Raw genomic sequence first — 22,306 nt, forward strand, 5'->3', positions numbered from 1 at the left:
TTTAACTCTTTTGGGAAGATACTAGAAGGAGAATAGCTAGGTCTATTGGATTTCTGGTTCTACTTTTTTGAGGACTCTTCATATTGATTTCCGTAATGGTTGTACTAGCTTACGTTACCACCAGTATTGTAGTAGGGCTACTTTTTCTTTTAGCCTCATCAGTATTGGTTATTGTCTGACTTCTTGATCATAACCACTTTTTCTGGAATAACATGGAATCTTAGTGTTTAAATTTGTGTTTACTTGAAGCACAGAGATATTAAATATTTTTCATGGATTTATTGGTTGCTTGCACTTCTTCTGAGAAGTGTCTGTTTATTTCAACTTCTCGTATTTTAATTGAGACTTTATTTGGGGGATGTCTAATTTTTGAGTTCTTTATATATTTCAGATGTTAGTCTTCTGTCAGAGGAATAGTGGCAATTTTTCCCCTATTCCATAGACTGTGTCTTCACTCTCGTGGTTGTTTTCTTTATTGTGCACACTTTAAAATTTGATCTTAATCTCATTTGCTGATTCTTGGTGCTACTTCTTGTGTGGTTGGCACTCTGTCCTATGCCTGGTGCCTATGTTTTCAAGAATTTTACCTTATATCTTCCAACAGATTCAATGTTTCTATTTCAAAATTTAAATCTTTGATCCATTGTGACTTTAGTTTAGTATATGGTGAGAGATAAGGGTTTAGCCTCAATCTTCTGCATATAGACATTAATTTTCCTAGCACCATTTATTAAACAAAATGCCTTTGCTACAGTGTATGCTTTTGACTTCCTTTGTTAAAACAGCGAAAGCAGAATGGCATCATGACTTCCTGGAGCAGATACTGCTTCAAAGCTTTGCAAATCAGGATACCTATGACTTATATTAATCTGTGTTCATCAATTTCAGAGTGTGAAATTAATTTTAGTTCCATTAATCCTGATTTGGTGACTTGGCTGCATTTTGTTTTCTTCTGTCCCTCACTTACTGGCTTCCCTGTCTCATTCTTTTTTTCTCTCCATTTTCTTATGCTCCTTTTCCTGCTAACTTTCGGTGTTCAAAAGCTCCATTTATGAATAACTAATGACTGTATGAAGTGGCTCAAGAATGCATCCAGGACTTGATTTCTGTGGGTCTCCTTGTCTTCTGAATTTCCTTAACGCTATTTCTTTCTCCATATAACATTCTAGACTTTCAAAATGCCATTTGCAGATTTACTTTTTTCTAGTTGCCCTTGAACTTGGTCCACCAAAATCATCTTTTCCTCCTTTGAACACATATCACATTTTACTTACCTTAATTCTTACCTGACCCAGTAATGCGATACATTTGTTGATATACTTAACTCTTCTAATAGATACAAAGAAGAGATTGTGTCCTTTAAATTCTTTATTTTTAAACTTGCTGCAGATCCTTTGATAAATATCTTTTACTTAGTGCCCAAGAGATGTTTGTGGAAGATGGTTACATATTTTAAAACTGGATACCAATTTATCCCAAATATTCAACTCGGCTCCCACAATTTCATCATTAATTTTTTGACTTTCCTTCAGTCTATGAATTTGCCACAGTAATATTTGCAGCAGCAACTGGTGACACACAGGACCCAGAAGGTGAATGTTTCAGGTTTTAAACACGTAGGATAGAGTGGCTGGCTCAAAATTCCCAGTGGGTGTTCACTGAAGAAAAGTAACTGTTGAAATGCGGAATAGTTCATTAACAGAGATATCCTGGCCCAAGCACCAATAAGAAATGACACATTATTGAGTAGTTAACACTTTTATTTCAAAAAGCAGGATACTGTATATAACACTTTCTCAAAAAATTAGGATACTGTAATTAAATGAATGCTATATTTTAAACACAATAAGAATCTATAGAAACTTTCAAATATGAGATTCTTCCAACTTTATTTAAATAGAATAAATTTAAGTGGATGTTTTAAGGGGGTTATATTCGTTTTTCCTTAGTTAAAGCTCTTTTATAGGTATTTATTAATTTCTTTTCTTAAATTTACAGCCTTCAGGTCTGTTACAAGGGTTAGACTTTTAAATGTAAAACATATGGTGTGTATTGAACAATTCTTTGGGTGTCACATGTGATACAAAAGTTCCATTTCCATTTTATAATTCATAGTAATTAATATTAAGCAAATTAACTCTAACACAAAAAGTAACAATCTAAAAATTTTGCTTCATTCAAGCAGCACACAATCTCAAATTCAAAACGTTTTGTTTTTATAATTGCTCCCCATCCTTTTAAAAAGGAAAATAGAAAAAAATGTGGAAACATATATATAATTTATTAATTCTCACAGAATATTCACTTCTTCCTGCAGTATACTATCTAAATATCTGTCTTTTTTTAAATTCTGCTATCACAATATAATTTTTTAAAAAATAAAACTGTTTTACAATATTACCTTTTTATTTCCTATGAGATTATTTCTTTCTACCACAGAACACTGACCAGCAATTTCCATATGAAATATGCATTATATAGACATCAAAGTGGGTAAATACAATTATGATCTTTAAAATTTGGAGATTTACATAGAGATCTCCATTCCATGTCTTCATAGTGTGGGGATCTAGGTTTATTATAATGAAATGTCTATTCACAAGCAGTATATGGCAGTGTTTAGCAGAGTACATATCTTTTTGTCCCTTTTCTCTGACCCCCATAAGTTAGTCCAGTGTTAATTTATACTTAAGATCTTCATCCACTTAAAACTTTATATCACTGGGTCTACTATATTTAAAAGAGGTTAATTCTACAACTTAAACACTCACCCACACACATAGAAGAAAAGTTTCCATTTTATAAAGCTAACATTCATTATTCAGTATTTTAATATGCCATAGAACTTTCCGTTTAGAAATTTCCTTAAAATATATATTCTTCACATGAAGCTGTCATAAAAAAAGGAAAGAATATCTTCTCTGATTTCAAAACTATCAAAGTAGTTTCTTAAGAACTACTTTCCAAATCCCGGGAGTAGTATACTTGAAGGGCAAGCATGTCAGTATCTTTAGAAAATGAGCTGGGGAAAGTCAAATTTGATTCATATTTGAACATTTATTAGTGATACCAATGAATCCAAGTGACTGAAGATGTGAGTAACTACTATTAGCACTAATTATAGTTATATAGCTACATTGACGTGAAGCTGCATCCCGCTATTTCAATTATTGAAGTGGTACGGGCAGGTTGCTTAATTTTTCTCATCTCATCATCTATCCTAATGCTTTCCAGTGCACAGACTGCTAACGTGATTCACAAATTGTTGCTGCCTTCAAACTACATACTGTTAAAGGTAGCCAAGAAATACTTGCATGTTGTACTGAATGTCAAATAATTGGAGGCTTAAAAATATGTTTTGGACACAAAGCCTCCCTGTCCATTGTGGAGAATTTTGTCAATTCATGTGACAATATTTACCGCCTAACCATAGATATACAAAATCAACCTGTGTTATGTAACATTATGTCAGCAATACACTTGTTACTGTTTTGCGATTTCTTTTAGTCTGAATTAGTGTTCTGCCAAATCACTTTTTATTTATTGTCATTGTACTACACTGAGTGATTGCTGTACTGAATTAGCAATTGTAATCATAATTCCCCGAGAATGCTAAATTATGTCTTAATATTATTCAAAAGCTTTCACTTTTAAAGCAATTAAAGTTATTGTTGATTGATATTTTCCATCCAATGTTCTTGGAACACTAAAAGAATATGCTTTACACATGATCTTCCATTGCAGCACATTGCTTGAGAGTAGCTATTTTATATAACAGCATTCAGTTGAGTTTTCAAACCAAAGAACTAAAATTATAGCAATTTCACTTGAAATCCATAAATCCATGCACAGGATTGCATTCAACAGAAACACTAAATGCTATTTGTTATTCAAAGATGAAAGAATCAATAGAAAAATAGAACTGATAAATCATTGGCACTTTAATGCAGAGTGGAGAGGAAAACTAATAAATCATGCATTTCAAGCACTTGTTTTCCTTATGGCATGTTTGAAAACAAAACATGCAATTATGAGATGCAGGTAAATATGAACAAACAATACCAAGACTTCTCAGAAGCATTTCATTTTATACCATAGGCTTAATGAAATGTTAGGAAAAGTAGTAATTCTGTGATTTCTTTATATGATCAGAGATTCCAACCATGCCATAAACACTTTAAACAGTGGTCTAGGCCATATCATCTGTATTTTAAAATAAACATTCAAAAGGTCATAGAAATGGGAGAGGAGTAGGTGAACAGTAGGGATAACTTCATGCATGGTTTCCCTCACTAAACTCCAAATTATTGCAGGTACTAATTTATACTAGAATGAAACTGATAGGACCATTTACTTTCTTCAGATACACTTTTTAACCAATACACTAAAAATCACAGACACCTCAACTTAAGAGGATCACATTTCCAAGCAATCAGCTACTGAGTTTGGATTGTGTTGTATGAATCATTTTCTGTGATATGTGAGAATTATAATAAATAGGTAAATGTCTTCCAGCATTTTAATTGTCACAAAATTAACCATAAGATTCACACATCTTTTCCACGATACTAATTAGACATACGTTAACCCATTTCTCTCAAGCATCTTTTTCTGAATCTTTGGTGAGAAACATATTAATTAGGCACATAGTTTAAAACATCTATTTGGTTACTGGCATGATTGTGAATTTCCTTCTAAATCCTCATGCAAAACGGAATAAGGCTTGTCTTACATCACACTTAACTGCCAAGTAACATATTTTCACTAATTTTTTGGAATTAAAAACCAAACTTGACAAAATAAAAACCATTTCTATTTTTCAACACAGTACAGTCTTCTATCTGGGATTTAAATTTCTACTCAAAGGAATCTAGATGTTGAAAAAAAACTATTCATATATGGCAATGTATTGTACACAACTGTTTAATAAAACCTTTGAGTTAAAAGTTCATCCTCGAGTCAAAGATCAAAGACCATTGATAGACTGATTCTTAAAGGGAAAAGTATAGCAATCGGCCATCATGATCATTGTAGCATTACTGATTAGTGCTTATTTATAATTGGAATCACACTGAGAATCACATTTCCCATGGTATTTCCTTTTTTATGTTTCCCAGGTTTTTCTCACAGTTTAGTAAATGGGAACTGGGTAAGATGTTGGTGGGAGACATGAAAATCTATGCGAATGCATGCAACAAAAATATGCAGTATCACTTCATGTAAACTTTTGCTTTCTTCATGCAAACTGCCTATAGAAACTGAGACAATAAATTTTCTAATAGCTGAGTTTCACATCAGCTCAGTAACAAAACTGTTAAACCAATTCCATGATTTTGCATGAGCAGGAGACTTGAAATGGTTCAAAGATTTTCAGCACAAGTGTTCTATGGCCCAATTGCGCTAGTCAGATTTCTAAGAATGAAACGAGGTGGATTATTCTTTGCTTCGGGTTCTTGTTCTTTTGACCAGGGAGCAGAATAACCCGGTTTTTGGAGGAGGGCCCATCAACATTGGGGCTTGGTTCTTGTGCGTAATTTTTATCTAGGAAAAAGACAGAGAGAAAAAGAGTAATCTCCAGCTATAAAGCAATTTTTGAGAATCTTTGTTAATAGTAATAATAATATTTTGTGAACCACATGACTATGATACACCTTTAGAGTTTCACTATTTAAAAAAATTTAAGATAGATAAAGATAAGCATTTAAATAATATTCCAGTGCTAAGATTATTAACAAGAATACAATTTAGCTGGTCACTTTTTTAATAACGTAATTGCTAACATCTCTAACAGTATTATAATATCTCCAAACTCTTTATTTAGGCTATATGACTATATCATTTAATTTCTTGACCATTAGTTATGTTTTATTTATTGAAAGTAGAAAAAGATGTGTCATTAGAAGATTTAGAGTTCCAGATATGGCCCAACATTAAGATGTACTTAGTATCAAGCAAACCTTATTTATCTTGCTAATCAGGCTGTTTCTCTCTTTCCACACGAACTGCAAGGCTTAATTTTAAAACAATCATTAAGAGTGAAAGTCAAAAGTTAACATGCATAAAAGGTCATAAATGATGAACTAGCTTTCTAATTTGTTAATTAATTGGTAATAGAATAGAATCAAATATTGAAAAGCCTCCTTAAAACACTTGGAGAGATTGTTCTAAAGCTACTCGTTTTGATTTCTCTGATATAAAACTACGAATCACCTTAAATGAGACAACCTTAAAGAAGATTATGTCTGCAATTTTCTCTAATTCAACTCTAAATTAGAGAAGACATTTTATGAATATATGCTATGCTCAAAGCTAATTGAAAGCAATTATCAATGTGGCATTTTGTCTGTGACTTTAAGATACATTGTAAGATAATAAATGATTCTCATTATGTAATAAAAAGGTCACATCTTGCCTTTGGGCTAGTGACGCTCAGAGTTTCTCAAAAACAATATGAGACATTTTCTTTAGTGAACTGCGACTAATACAAGAACCATCGCTTATTAAATATCAGTTGTCACCTGCACAGCATCCACATCAGAGATGAGTGTTTCTTTCAAAAAGAAAGAAAAAGAAACACCACCTCATTAAAAGCTGCAAAAAATATATCTCTTAAAGAGCATACCTGACATTTTCAATGTGAAATCAATATCCTTCACTTGTCATTCACTAATAGCAATGAAACAAAAAACGTTTGTCACATGGAAAAAATCATTAAAATCAGCATCAGGGCTATTGGGAAATGGAAATCTACCTCAGAGTCTAGAAAGACAGAATATGTGAAACACTCTTAAAGAATGGACAACTTTATTTAAGTCTGATAGAATCAGGTTGTACTAGAGGGATGATTTGGAATTCTTTCTATATAAAAATAAATTGTAGGTGTATGAGATCTCTGGGCTAAGTCAGCCACAAACTCTCTAGATTTCAGATTTTATTTTATTTTTGTTATCTTATGAACTGGGGAGTTGATAGCCAGACAGTTAAGATACCAATATGCTCCCACGTATGTGACTGAAAGTGACTCTACTAGATTTTTCTCCTCTTAATATTTCAATTTTTGACTACACTGAATTTTGAGTCATTGATTTTTAAATTCCTCTGAATTCTAGCTTTGGACATGATTTATTGCAATGTCATTTACCATTGAATAATTTTGTGACATTTGTTCGGCCTCTACCATTCTTCAGACACAGTCCTGGGAACTTAGAATAAATAGATGATATATAATCTCTGTCCCCAAATAATCATGGCCTAGTAGAAATTAAAGAAGTTCATTCAGTATTCTCACGCATGCTGATATAAGGGGCTAATCCAAAATGCATTATACATTTTAGTGCTGAAAATGAGAATGAATCATTTTACTAAACAATGTCATTTTAAAATGAGTACCTGGGGAAAAGGTTATCACATATTACACAATAACTTAGATTCGAATGAAGCAGCATAAAAAATGACAGACTTCTGATTCACAGTTGCTGAACTAAATCCTTTAGTATGTGCAAAAGTATCAGCATATTTTGGAAAATTACATAATTTGTTAGATAGATAAGCTGTTGTTCAGACTTTGGAACAAAATTTTTGTATTCACATACCTAGAATGAGTATCAATTTATGACAAAAACTACAGCTGAAGTATATAATTGTTATCTATGGGATTTTTATATTCTTCACGCACTGTTTTTAGGTATTTAGATTTTCTTTGCTCATGTGACCCCTTCTTTTGCAGGGGATCATATACCCTTGCTCCTTTAAATGAAGCACATTGTCTCATTCCGAGCTGTTGACACAGCAGGACCCACAATTTATGTTATGATGCAAGGTTTTGAAGCTTCCAATTGAGAAGTTTTCAGTCTTCAAGGTGTATAACAGCTACTCCTATGTTCACAGTTGTCTGGAACCCATCTTCTCATTTCTTTAATCATTCTTATGATCACAAGTACCTAAAAAAATGTTTATCTTTATGTAGAAGTACAAATTCTCTATCTCTGTTGCTTATAAAGATGAGAAGCAAAGTTGGCTATATTTTCCTTTTGGGCAGGAGAGATTAAATCGAGGAAGCTAGCACTCACAAGATGTCTGATATGCATTCCAGCCTCTTCATACGCATCATCTCATGCGATGACTTTATTAAGGATGAAGCTAGAACCATTACAGGAAGGGAGGAGAGCACTGTTTCACAGTGCAACAAATAAATTGTTATAAATAGAATGATGTTCTCAGTCAAAACTGTTCATTCTCCAACTACCTATTTTTTGAAAAGTAAGTCTTTGAAAAAGAAAGGCAAGTTACTTTTCAAAGCCCATGGCTGTCTCTGACTTCCAATTTCAAATTAAGTTTGGCCACATTTAAAATTATGAAGGTAAAAATTTTGTACAATTGTTGATGGAAAAAATAAGTAGGCTCTATTTTTACTTTTAAATTTAAACAGATTTTTTAAACCAAATATAAGCAAAATGTATATGGGTCTTGCTGTGAACAGAGATTTTAAGCTAAGTGCTTTGCATGCATTACTCATCCACCTCTTTGAGTTGCCCTCAGTAACCAGCCAATTACACAGAAAATTTGCTGAAAAATACAGAATGAAAGTATGATTTCACATAAAGGATATCAGAAGGGACTTATATCTCATATCACATGTAAAAATGTTGACATTTTTTAGCTCAATTAAAGCAGTAATGAAGGGGGGGGGTCTTGGTTGATTAGTTTTCCAGCGGCATTTTATCTAGCTCATTGATAATTTTTTTTCTGCAACTTCTGTTTCTTAGGATTAATCATTTCTACTTCCCTTTATTATGAAAAGTAGCATTTATCTTCCTCATGCTGTCTGAGCACCCTATTCATCCCTCTTTCTCAAATCTATTTATTTAAAAGCTTAGCATATCATTTTGATATTAGAAAAGAGTGAACTTTCTCCTTTGAAGGAATTTTCCCTACTGCTACAATTTGGATCTGGAATGACCCCCAAGTCCCGTATGCCGAAAGCTTGGCTTTCGGTTTTCAGAAGGAGAGGTGGCAGAATCTGTATGAGATGCATCCAGTGAAGGAATCTAGGTGAATGGAGATGTGGGCTTAAAGGACATATTGGAGTTACAGCCCTTTCTGTCCCTCTTTTTGCTTCTCTACCTCCATGACATGAACAGGCATTTCCCACCAAGTGCTCCTGCCATGATGCATGAATCCACCACAGAACCAAAGCAACAAGGCCAAGCAACCATGTCCTGGAAACTCTGAAAACATTAGAGAAAGTAAACACGCCCGCCATATAAGATGATTATCTCAGTCATTTTGCCACGTAACAGAAAGTCGACTAGCCTCTAGCGATCAAAATTGTTTCTCAAATAACTTTTATAATATCTAATTTCTTCCTCCCAGCAATCTCAGGAGGTGGGTGTCAACATCCTTATTGCAGGCTAGAAGTGAAAAAACCCTTAGCTCTGTAACCGGAATCACACACTCAAGTTGCTAAGTGCAAGAGCTGGCATGTAGAGATGATCAGCCGTTCCAGGATCTCTTTGCTAATTCTCATCTCTGTACTTTTGTGTTACACTTTGCCCTTCTTTCTTAATAATAAATATCTAGGTCAGTTTGGCCTTAGCTTAATAACAAGTATCTACACCATTTTGGCCTGGCTTAAAATTTATAAAGAAGAATCCAATTGTCCTCATAGAAGAAAAATAAAATTCAGTGTGGCATCAGGCATCTCTTGCACATGACTGCTGGGACACAATGGAAAAACACACCAAAACCCTAGAGTAGAAGTTAGTTTTATCCTTGAAATCTACATCCAAAGTAATGATTAAATGCAAGGATAGACTGAAGACATTGTTAGTCACCAAAGCATCTACAGTCTGCCTCATATAGTGTTATTGTTTTTCTTTGTTGTTTGTTTGCTTCTTTTACTTTTGTTTTTATCTTCTGTGTCCTTTTTCTCTTAAATAAAAAAAATTTTAAAAAATGAGAATTTTTAAAAGGATGACTTTGCAAAGGTAAGGAAGACTAAAACTATGAAAACCTTATGGAAGAGAAAATTAAGTTGTGCATCTGTACTGGTTCTGCAGTTCATGGCATTTTTCTAGTCTCAATTATTATACACTTTAATGATTTAAATAAATTTGTTAAAAATTATTGTCCACACCAGAACAGCACAATAACTTTTCTGTCTGTGAAATTTGTGCGAGTATTTCAACACAGTAAAGACTGTAATATAAGGTCTCATGAATTTCTTGTAAGGACTAAATGAATCGATGTACATCAAATGCTTACAATGCTATCTGGCACATGATAGGTACTCAGTAACTGTTAATTATTAGTAAGAGAATTAGAGTAACATGAGGGTTTAAAGAAAACTAGCTTTCTCCCTTCCAACTAACCAGGCCAGACCCTACTTAGCTTCTGAGACCAAAATGAGGTTGGATATGTTCAGAGTGACATGGCTGTTAGCCAAAACTAGTTTTCCACAGCACAAATTAGGTAGTATATACAAAAAATTAGCACAGAAAAAGTAACAACGAGGAGCATTATTTACAAATAAGGAGTAAATTATCAAAAAGAAAACAGTTATGGTTCACCTGAGAGGAAAAGCTAGGTGATAGTGAGGTTGGAACAGAGGATAACTATTTGTTTTTTTTTTCTGTGAAACTCTGGTTTTACAGTGTGCATGTATTTTTCCACATAATGGCCAATTTATTTTTAATTTCCTATGCCAAGGTTCTTAATGCATTCCATTGTCTTAATCCTCCAAGTAGGGTTCAAAGACAATGGCACTGGCATTCTGGAAACGCAGCCTCCACAGATTCTGTTTGTAACGTGAAGTCCTGGGGACTGGCGCACACAGTCACACTTGGGAAGCCTGGTCGGTCTGTCATTGTATTTCTCTTCCTTAGAAGGAAGGCCAGTAAGACTGACCTACCAGTCTTTTATTTATTTTTTATTCACTCCCAAAAGAAAACTGAGCTATTGGTAATAGGAATAAAACCCCCAAATTTATTTAATTACCTTTATTGTTAATCTATTAGATACCAATTTATTTTAGTTTATTTCTGGAATTCCAAGTTGAATAGACTCTTCTTTTAGAACTTAAGTTTATAGGCCAATGCCAGAGACAAATATTCAATAGTAAAATATGGTATGTGTTGTACTACACAGGTACTGGCAGGATGCATAGGTACACCAAAAAAGCCATTTAGGTCATGGTGGAAAAACCACGACATGACAAGATATGACAGTTACATATAAGTTTCAATAGATGAAAAGTGGATGCCAGACCAGAGGAACATAGATGAATTGAACACAGTAATCCGAAAAAGAAGCGGAACGGACATCAGTGATGGAGTTCTGACTATAACAAGGTAAGGGGCACAGGTAAGAGATATCGATGAGGCACACACGATCTATGTGTCACATAGACGTTAGAAAAGGGAAAGACCCTGTGATAACTCTCTTGAGTTTTATTGAGTATATGAGGGTGATGTTTTCTATAGGGATAGAAGTATTTTTGGCAGAGTGAGAAACAAAGACTTAGGTGAAGTCAGTGCCAAGTGTGACATTCTGTAGGGAAGGATCAGGGTCTTCTAGATATTTAGCTCTAGTGTTCCAAAGGGAAAATAAGATGAGATAGACTTGTGTTTGATGCATCTATTATAATATCCATTGAGAGCAGATAACAAGCAGACTTTGAACCTGGAAAATATTGACACTTACTTAGGGGGAAGCAGAAGATGATATTCTATGAAGGACAGGAACACAAACAGTCAGAGAGGTAAGAGAAAAACTAGAAAGAAGCCTCATCCTATAAGTGTTCCCAATCTGTTTTTAGTTTGGTCTACTTCTATTAAATAGGGTGAAATCCTCAAATCAAATGGTAGAAGCTCATCATAATTGTCTGCAAACAAAGTAGGCAAGCTACTAGAGTGCGGTCCTACCTCTAAATATAGAAATCATTATATCTGAGCTGTATTTTGCAAGATGCTTAAGTACATATCTATGCAAGATATGCTGCAAGAGATATGCACGAGAATGCTACAGTTGGCAAGCACTCTCTGTCAAGGGCTAGCGGGCGTTTTAGGCTTTGTGGGCTATGCAGAAAAAACTGCCCTTGTAGACCAATGGCATTCTTAGAATAGTGTAAACCAAGGAGGATGGTGATATTCCAGTATGGTAAAAACTAAAATTTAAATTTCATGCAATGTTCACATTATACAATATCACTCTTCTTCTGATGTTTTTCAACCATTTAAAATTATGAAAGTCATTCTTAACTTTGGGTATATAATTTTGTTAGGTGGCCACATTTGGCCCATAGTTTGTATTTTGCTGATCCGTAATGTAATTAAGTCAAATATTGCAAGTTAAGTCTAGAATTATGAGACATAAAGTGAAGAGAACCAATTTTAAAGTCATGATTGAGTCAATAACTGAAAGATGGATGAAAATAGTAATAATTTCTACACTATAGTAGTGTAGAATAGTAGTAATTTCTACACTATATTTTTGTCCTGAGTGCTGCCATTCAGAATTTATTCTAATCAGTTAGTGAGTACCAATTGATCAATTTGCCTTAAATATATAATTCCTTAATTGTTCTTATTGCTCTGCATTATGGTGAGTGCAGTAATATTGTGGTTCTTAGAAAGTGCCTCAGCCGGTGGATCTACCTTTTAAAATATTCTCCCAGTATCTGGTCAAGTATTTCTTACCTTGCTTCCTATCTTTAAGAGTTTATTATCACTGAATTTATTCTACTACCTTAAAAAGGAATGGATTTTTTTAGGACAAATTAAATGCCATAAAATATCTGCAGCAAGAGCTTAATTTAGCAATTATCTGGAACATTAAAAGTTACCTAGCTTGATTCTGAAGTAAGATTGTATCCTTTCAATAATGGAAATCAATCTGAATTTGAGTGTATAACTGCGATATATAACAATGGGATAAAGTGCGTGCTCAATTTTTCAAGTCCATAGTTGCCAAAAAAAAGTAAAATCATGAAACTACAACTTTCTGAAATCCCTTTTCCGCTTATTTATGATTCTAACTGCTACTTTCTGGAAGGATAGTAATTTCCAAGTTTAGCATTAATGTCTTTTATCCAACATCACATTCAGAAAAATCATTGTGAAGGTTTAAAACAAAATCTCTTTTAACAAAAAGAGTTAAGAGATTTCCTTGCTGATGAAATTCACAAGAATTTTAATTATGTATGGGAAAAAAAAATTTTTCCTGAAGGCAATCAACTATTTGGCCATACTACTGGAGAAATGGTTTGACCTGTATTTGAAATCTCTTTTAAGATACACATTTTGTTCTCCGTTCCAAAATATTTTTATGATGCTAGGATGGTTGCCAGTGAAAGTCAAAGATATTTTTAATGCATATTTAATGTTGTGTCTTTACCAAGAAATTATACTTACAATTTTAACCCAGTACCTGTTTATCTTTTCATGGGGCATTACCAAATCTTTGGCCACATACACACACACACACACAAAATAAAACATTACCATAAAACAAGATAATACAATAATCCCCCATCTGGATGATAATTAAAGTAATACTCACTTGTGTTTTACATTTCTAAATGAGTATTTCATATACAATCCCCTGTATGGCCTTTGTTTATCCAACAAGAGAGTTAAGGATATGGAACTAGAATGCAATGCAAGGGTTTGATTCCTACCATGGCCCCTAATTGATCATGTTTTTCAACCTCAGCCTCAATTTGCTAAAGCACTCTAAGGATAGCACCTACTTTGTAGGACCACTGAAAGTACCAAATGATGCAATGTGTCGATAATGTTGTATATTATTTTTAGTATTATGATGTGTAGCTAAGTGAAAAACACATTTTACTAACTTCTTTTCTATGAGACAACGGAGCTTTCTGAATTACTTGGGTGACACTGAGAAATTGCACATCATTGGTGTCTGTCTGCTCTCTGAAATACCTGAGAGCATTCCTGTCAAATGCCAGATTCCACTTCTACCCAAAGGATGGATTATTTAAAACAATATGGGACATTTACTACCAGATGGCACTTCTCTATTTTTAAATGAAGGGAGCTCAACTCACAGACTCAGTCATACTCTTGTCTACGGAGGAGCATGAAAGCATTAATCCAAAAGACTTTCCCCCTCAAAGCTATTCCATAGTGATCCAAATGGGGGTCAATTATGACATCTTTTCCATAAAAAATTCCATTGCGTGTAATGATACTTTACATTTCCAACAACGTGTCCAAGACATTACTTATGGGGCCTGGTTTTTTTGAACTAGTACTTAAGTATAGGGAAAACAACCTGCTTGTATTTTAGATTCTTCTACTTTGAAGAATTGTTTCACCATTTGGTCATCCTTGACATCCTTCTCCTTACTCACTATTTCTAATTTCTAATTTATTGGAATCTAATTTGTTAGATCATGTAAGCATGATCGCTTTTCTCCCTCCCACAGTGCATTCTGTGTCTTGAGATTTTTTTTCCTACTGTCATCTTCTAAGGCCTGGACATTCACTGAATGTCCTCTGAGAGGCCATTGCCTCTCCTTGCAATCTAACCTTTATCAGAATGGTCTTCCTACCATGTAAATCAGCTTTCATCATAATCTTGCTAACGCCTTTCTTTCGTTCCAAATGATCCTCCAATTAAGGGTAAAAGTCTTTCTGAGCTGTGAGATTCTGCTGCTCTGATTCCTACTGAACTGCCTGTTTTTCCCATGCTTCTCCTTGTTTTATTAACACATCTGTCCTGTCTCTTTGAGATCCTTGTATGCCACGGTGCTTTCCACATGGTGCTGTTTCCTCTCCTGGTGATACTCCTCCTTCCTGTGGGATTTTCTTTCCTCTTTAGTTTTTTGTTTTCAGGGTCATTATGAGACACTTTAAAAGTCTCCCTCAATCTCCTTTGACAGGTCAAATTCTGCTACTGAGCGTTCTCCTACTGTAGTACAGTGCCATGAAGCTTTCATTCACAGACCTCAGATCATACTGAGATTTTGTGGACGTGACTATTTGAGCAATGCATTCTCAGAGCCTGGCTCATTTGACTTCATTTTCTTTTCTTGTAACATCCTAGAACAAAAGGTTGGCACCTCTAGCAATGCACCTACTAGTCAGACAGAACTGATACTAATGTAACATTTTATCAGTAAACATTTAAGAAAGGAAATACAGAGAAGAAATGAGTCACTGACAGTATCGACTTGAATAAAATAGTTGCATTCTCTTAGTGGTTTTTATTTATTGATTTGACCATCATATTTAATAATATTCATTCTGTTTACCCATAGGTTAGTCATGAGGATGATACAATACAAATGCAATATATTAGATTTATTCAACTTTTTCTTTTCTTCAAATGCAATACACTAATTTCTTCGATTTCTTCAATTTTTTTCTCAAATGAAATGTGTACAACTGTGTTCATAACAATAAGGAAACAAAAACAATATATTACTAAATTCTATTCAGTTCATTTCACTAAGAGTTTTAAGCTCACGTTGTTATTTAAAATGGGTAAGATCCTTATGAAAGGCTGAGACAGTTCTTTACTAGTGAATAGAGAAGGCTTACACTTTAAAGCTTTTGTCAACAGATTTTGTTGCCCTTAATAAAAAATGTTGGGACTGTGTTAACTTTGTTTCCCAATTTTAATACACAAAATCAGAGACAATGAAAAGCTAGATAAGATAAGCCAGAGAGGCAAGCGAAGAGAAACTTTAGGCTGAGGCACGCTGACTCACAGCTTGAATCCACCAGCAGATCAAATCTCACTGCTCAAAGAAATCAAACCTGGGAGCTATTCGAGGCCCATCAACCAGGAACTAATTCTAACTGTTGTATCTTGGCATAACTAATGCCATCTTGAGCCCTGCATTTAACTAGTGCTGTGTGTTTGACTCAAGAAAATGGAAAATTACTCATGGTATAAATCCCACGAGAAAAGCAGAATGAGCTGTGCCCATAGGAGAAAAATGAACCTGCTCAACAAAAGAAGCAGGATACAGGTGTCAACCAAAAATTAATGTAAGATTCTAGCTTAATTGTTTCCAACAGGATCATTTTTTGTGATTATTGCTTTTAAAAGCTCTATAACTTTCCAGTTCGGTGCCACTTGTTTGGACTCTGAAATGGGGTGTGTGGGGGGGGGTGTCTGTATACAACTGGTTCTGAGCTCAGTTAATTAAATTTCAAATTTATCAATTTGGCTGCCTCAATTCCTATATTGTTGTTCACGAATGCACCTCCCTGACCTCCTCATTTTTAGAGGAAAATATTCAGTTTTAAATTACATATGAATACTGACTTTCTTGAAAGCTAATAACTTTAAAGCTTAAAATTATGTTAGGGGCATGTCACTATCCTGTGTAGCATATTTACAGTGTGGAATCACATCGACATAAATGCATAACGTGTCCCATACATGGCATATTTCTCATTTAATTTTTGTTCTTATGTGTTTTTGGACATTTTGTCTACTTTGTTTGGAGTTCTTGTCAAAGAGCATGAATATAAATGACTATTATATTTAGCCAAAATGAAATGCCAAAATTGAAACGAATGGTTGTTTCAAAATTAAGAATAAAAGTCCAATTTGGGTTTATTTACAATATTTGAGCTGAATATACTAAAGTGAAGAACTATGAAAAGATAATATATATATATGTATATATATAATATTTGAGATAACTTTAAAAATGTAATGTGGCAGGAAAAAATCTTTCAAATATTTTTGTGCAGAATGCAATCAAATTTAATCAGTTTGGCATTAATTAAGCTCTAATAATGTACTTCAATATATTTCCTAAGTAGCGTGATCCGTTTCCCCTTCATCCAGGTCGATTTGCGCACATTATGGTGTCATCATAATTTTAAAACATATGAGAAAATGACAGAGCTGCAAAATTAAAATAAATGATTAATGGTATTTTTTTTTCACATTTTGTACTAATAGGTATTACTGAGCCTTCAAATTAATGGAGCTGTCAAGCTCGGGGTTTCCACAGATTCAGCAATGAACCAAAATGAAATTCTCTATTCCAGAGCCACCTAAATATGACACTTTGGAAGAGTTTAAGTTTTAATTAGTAGGAGCAATTGTTTTGTTCTCCTGTAACCATTGAATTAATTGGAAATTAGTTACAACCAATCTTTTCTTTAACAACTTGAAGTGAAGTGATTGGTGCTTTACACTTTAAATATCTTGTCTGGGGCCAGAAAGCACACATGCAGTAAATTGCATTGTCAAATTAAAAAATGACAGTTGTGAAATTAAGAAAAATTATGTACAGGTAAACAAAACTAATTAATGCATAAGTAAAAGGGAGCATACAAAATTATACCCATCTACATCTAAGGAATTAGTCTTTGAAAAAATATTAATACTTAGACATGTAAATTTATGCAAAAACATTTATCAATCAAGGCGTAGGTAAAAAGATACCTTTGCTTTACTCTGTACTTAACTGTTTTGGAGGTGCTGATAATTCTCACATGTTAAAACATAATCTGTATGGTACCCAGGAAAAAATGACAGTCTGCTTATTCAGATATGTATTGAGATATCAGAAGACTGATAGTTAATTTTTCTCTCCCTCAAGATATTTATTTATTTATTTTTATTTAAAAGGAAAAAGAGAAAAAACAGAACAAAACAGTGTAAGGGTACAAGTAATACAGAACTGCAAAAAAAAAAAAAAAAATAAATAAAATAAAATAACAGTAAGAAATCACCAGTCAATAGATTACACAATATCATTTTAGAGATAGTTGCTCAAGTCACAGGATCAAAGCATACAAAGTGGACATTCAAACAGTGAGACTGCAAACAGTTGTGTTCAGTGATCCAACCAAAAACATTAATATTGTCATTATTTAACACCCCTAAACACACTTGCAGTTGTATCTTTTAGAGCACTTTTTTTCCTCTCTTTTTTACAACAAAATTTACACATTATGGGTTTTATTACTCCTATAGTTCTTATTACCTTTTTTTTGAAGAGAATAAAGTCAAATATGACAAAACAAAGCTGTTGGTCAAAACCAAGGATAGACATAGCACATGATTTAAAAACAGAGTACAAGGTTATCAACAATGGTTACCATAATGCCTCTTGCTTCCTTAAAAAGAATTGTCTATCTCATTAGGTATTATAAAGTTGAAAGGATATTAAGATTTAGAGGCATTAAATAACAAACTTTAGTACTTTCTTCTTTAAGAGTTATCATTATTCTATATTTAACTACTAGGCACAATGCAATTTTGAGGCATACCAAAATATTCATTATCTGCACTGACCTGTTAAGCATTCTCTTACTGATAATTTATGGGTTACTCTTTTTCTTTCATGACTAAAAATACACATATTCCCTTCTTGGATTTTTTTCTCCATTTCTAAACTAAGTCATTAGAGCATGTTAAGATTCTTTAGAAATAGTGTCACCAAGTCAGCAAGTGTTCAGTTACAATTGCTGTCTAACTTTTAATTAGAAAATAATATTCTTATCAAGTTTTGAAAATAAGACTAATTACTAGGAAACCAACCTGTTGCATTAAGTATTCCTTAACATTATTTAAAGGTTTATTATTTTAATGCAAGGGCCTTGGAAGGTTCAAATTCAATAAATTGGCAGATAACTTTCTTAGCATTATTCTATCCTGAATAAATTCTAGCCTAATTTTCATTTTAGATTTAGATGATTATTAAAGAAGCTATATAGCATAGTCAAATGCTGCTTTTTCCAATCTGAGTTTATCTATAAATGACAATGAGAAAAAACAAATAGCGACTGCTTGACACTTTGTACCTGTCCAAATCTTAAAGCAATGTCAACATTTTGTCCTATCAAAAGGTCACATGGGCTTAAATTGTTCCTGTGTAATTCAAAGTTATGAGGAAGGGAGCCTCAGTTATAAAAAAGAAAAAATTCCAGGTACACTAAGTATAACAGTAATTAATATACACCATGACATAACTAATGTTTTCTTCATGCTGCTAATTATATAAAAAAATTTTCAACAAGTCTTCAGTATACCTCTGTGATTTGTAGCAACTGATTTTAGAAACAAGGAAACAACTTTAAAAAGCTTACGTAACACTGAAATGAAGAAGTCATTGGTTTAAGACAAGACAGGATCTTTAACTCTGGCGCTCGTTCTTGCTTCCTATCCATGGGGACATGGTAGCTCTCCTAATTTCTTCTAAGGTGCAAGAAAAGTTGTCTATTTCAATTGCAGAAATAGTCAACTTTTTGATAGCCAACTGGCTCAAAATAACCCCTAAAATAGTTAAACCTAGGGTGGATTTTAGATAGCTGAAAAACAGAAGTTTAATAAAAATGACCGAGATTCTCTAGTAGGACTGTGGCTAAGCAATACAGCTTCTAATTTAGTTTTAGACCTCAGGTCTATGATAAGTTAACTCAGAGAGTAGGTATTAAGGAGTCCTTTCATAAGAAAATTTGAATTTTATTTTCCTACTTCTTAAAATTGCCCATTTGCCCATAATATTTCCCTGTTTATTCTTATGCTTATTCTTATGCAGGAAACAGTTCTGTCTTTGAGTTGACTATGACATATTTATTATATCTTTAGCTAATAATTGAGAGAGATCTAACAGTAGGGAGAAATTAATAGGTACCATTGTATTTTCTAATATTATATGACATGCTCATATAAATGATATTCCCAATTAGAGAAGATTTTCTTGGTATTTAACCTTGAATGGGACTTTGAGAGGCTAGTGAATCAATTCCCTGTTGAAATGATTCATTCTGCTTTTCAAGTGCAAATGTTCTGGTGGGTTAGGGTTAAAACTAGATAGAGTCAGTATGTGGAGGCACCTCTTGGGTTTGGTCACCTGCTTCATATCTGTGTTTTTCTCTTCATCAATGTGCACTTCAGGAAGCTTTAGAAATATGGCCTTTCCTCCTCTGAACTTTTTATTCTTAGCCAAACAAACTCAGTGAATGGATGACAGGTTCAGAAGTAGAAAAACAGGTTACAAAAAGCCATAATCACATAACTCTGTTCCATGACCTTGGGCATCACCTAGCCTCACCTGCTTAGTATTGAGTCTCCTATATTAACTGACAATGTATTTGCCGTAGTCATAAAACGTCTCTGCCTACAAAGTAACCACAGAAAAAGGTTCCCAAGTGCTCATTCACCTTATTGCTGATGTAGCGAAATATCTAAAATATTATACTATGCATAGAGATCTATGTATCTTTACTATATTATTGTCACTCAAACAATGAGGTAGACACTGCAACTTTCCAGGACACAGGACACAGTAGTGAAAAATAATAAATGCAGTTTTCTTAAAATGAATAAAATTTGAAGATTCAAGATGCAAGGCATTTACTAGATTTATTTAGTGTTTAGTACGAGAAAAGGAAGTGGAAATATATATTGTGAAATCTCAACTCAGCAGATGGATGCTGGTGGCTGGCAGTATGCTGACCTGCTGGAGAGAATTCCCAGCAATCTCATAATAGACGCAATAATAAAATCTAAAGAGTGGGGGAACATGGTACCAATGCTACCCAAGAGGGAGGAAATACATTTCGCTACCACTCCCGCCCATCACAACTAAAATCCTTCCGTGCTCTATGTGGATTAGTTATCTGAAGACATTGAAAAAGTAAATGATTTGGGAAGAAACTCAGAACATGAAGTGCCAATGAATCACTGATGCATTTCCTGATTTTTTTTTTTTTCATTCTTGTATCTCCTGACTTGGATCTTAAAGGCAGCCTCTTTATTTATACTAGAATTGTATAGCAGCTAAGAATCAAAAGTTCCAAGAAAAATCCTACCTTCCTGTTTTAGAAGTAGGAAAGAAGAAATCTTCCAAACAAAGAAAGTGCAAAAACTAATCTGACCTCTCTCCCTGCATCTCCATCTCTCCCATTCCAGACACCTGGTGATTACATGTCAGTACCAGATGTCTCAAACTTGTTTGGAGGATAGAGCTTTTCTCAGCAGAAAAACTGTAGTCCCAAGATCCTGAAAGAAACACTGCTGCTTTTTTTTTTACTTTTTTCCCCCAACCACAGAGCATTGGACAACGGTGTTATTTCAGGAAATTAACAGCAGAATAGAGACCCTAAATCCTTGGGTTTGGAGCCAGAGGAGTAATACTATAGGCCTAGGAATCACAAAAGTCAGAGGTCATAGAAAGGAGATGGCTCAACCAAGCTAGTCCATAAAGCCATACGGTTTCTCCCAAGGTTCTCCCACTGCATAGGCATGGTTTGGATCTTTTGGGTTTGTTTTGGTACATGTTTGCAGCATATAACAAGAATGTTCCTCATGGGGAACTAGTACACGGACATGACATATCTTAATTCTTTCTTTTTTTATCACCTTGGATTAGATCTTAAGCAGTGTACTGATGACTGTGAGAAGTAGAGTGTAGACCAACAGCATCTTCCCACGCAGGGAAAATCTAAGTAATACTGCAAAGAGTTTGAAACTTGCAACTAAAACTCACAGAAGACAAACAGGCCCTTGTGACCTGAACTTGGTCAGTTACCTGCTAAGATAATGACAGCAGAAGGAACCAATATTCCCTAAAGGAATTAAACAACAACCAGGGTTATTTACAACATGATATTTAAGATGTTCAGGATATAATATAAAATCTCTCAACATATAAAAAACCAGAAAATAATCTCAAAGATACAAGTGGGAGAAGATATTCAACAGTGCAAACCCTGAGATGATATAACTGTAAGATTTATAGTTATAATATGCCAAGAAATAATAGAAGATATTTTGAAATGAAAAAAAAAATTTAGGCAAGGAATAGAAGATATTTTAACACTGCAATATGAAATATTGAAAAATTATTTTAAAAAAATTAACTGGAAGTGTTCAACATAGAACAGGGTCCTGTGAGTGATGGCCCATGTCTATAATTCCAGCAATCTCAGAAATTCAAGCCTAAGCTGAAAGAGTTTGCATCTTAGCAAGACCTTGTCAAAAAAAAAAAAAAAAAAAAGAACTGAGGTGGTAACTCAGTGTGAAAACCCTGGTTTATTCTCAATGTTACAATAAATGAATATAAAAAACAGTGAAAAGGAAATATAAAAAGAAATAACAGTGAACTTAAATTAGGAAATAACAGTGAACTTAAATTAGGTGAACATTTATTATCCAATCTCATTGACAGAAAGAATGAGGCAAACAGAAAAAATTGACAGAATAAGCGATCTATGAGACAATATATAAAGTGTTTAACATGTACATGGCACAAGAGTTTTAGAGGGAGAGGGGGGAAAATATGGTTTAGAAATCAATATTTGCA

General features: G+C 33.8%; 1 protein-coding gene across 13 annotated transcripts in view; it reads right to left on the reverse strand.

Moving 5' to 3' along the window:
* Positions 1–1,870: 1,870 nt before the first annotated feature.
* The window catches only part of Dgkb (diacylglycerol kinase beta), a 645,864-nt gene continuing 625,428 nt past the window's right edge, over positions 1,871–22,306 (reverse strand). For all 13 annotated transcript variants that reach the window (XM_063238955.1, XM_063238993.1, XM_063238976.1 and 10 more), the window contains one exon: positions 1,871–5,541. In XM_063238955.1, the coding sequence (XP_063095025.1) occupies positions 5,434–5,541 (108 nt within the window). In that variant the 3' untranslated portion in view covers positions 1,871–5,433. The remainder of the gene's footprint in view (positions 5,542–22,306) is intronic.

This window comes from Cavia porcellus, unplaced genomic scaffold (assembly GCF_034190915.1).
Source record: "Cavia porcellus strain 051 isolate PalLab524CR breed Dunkin Hartley unplaced genomic scaffold, mCavPor4.1 scaffold_2, whole genome shotgun sequence".
Taxonomy (NCBI): Eukaryota; Metazoa; Chordata; class Mammalia; order Rodentia; family Caviidae; genus Cavia; species Cavia porcellus.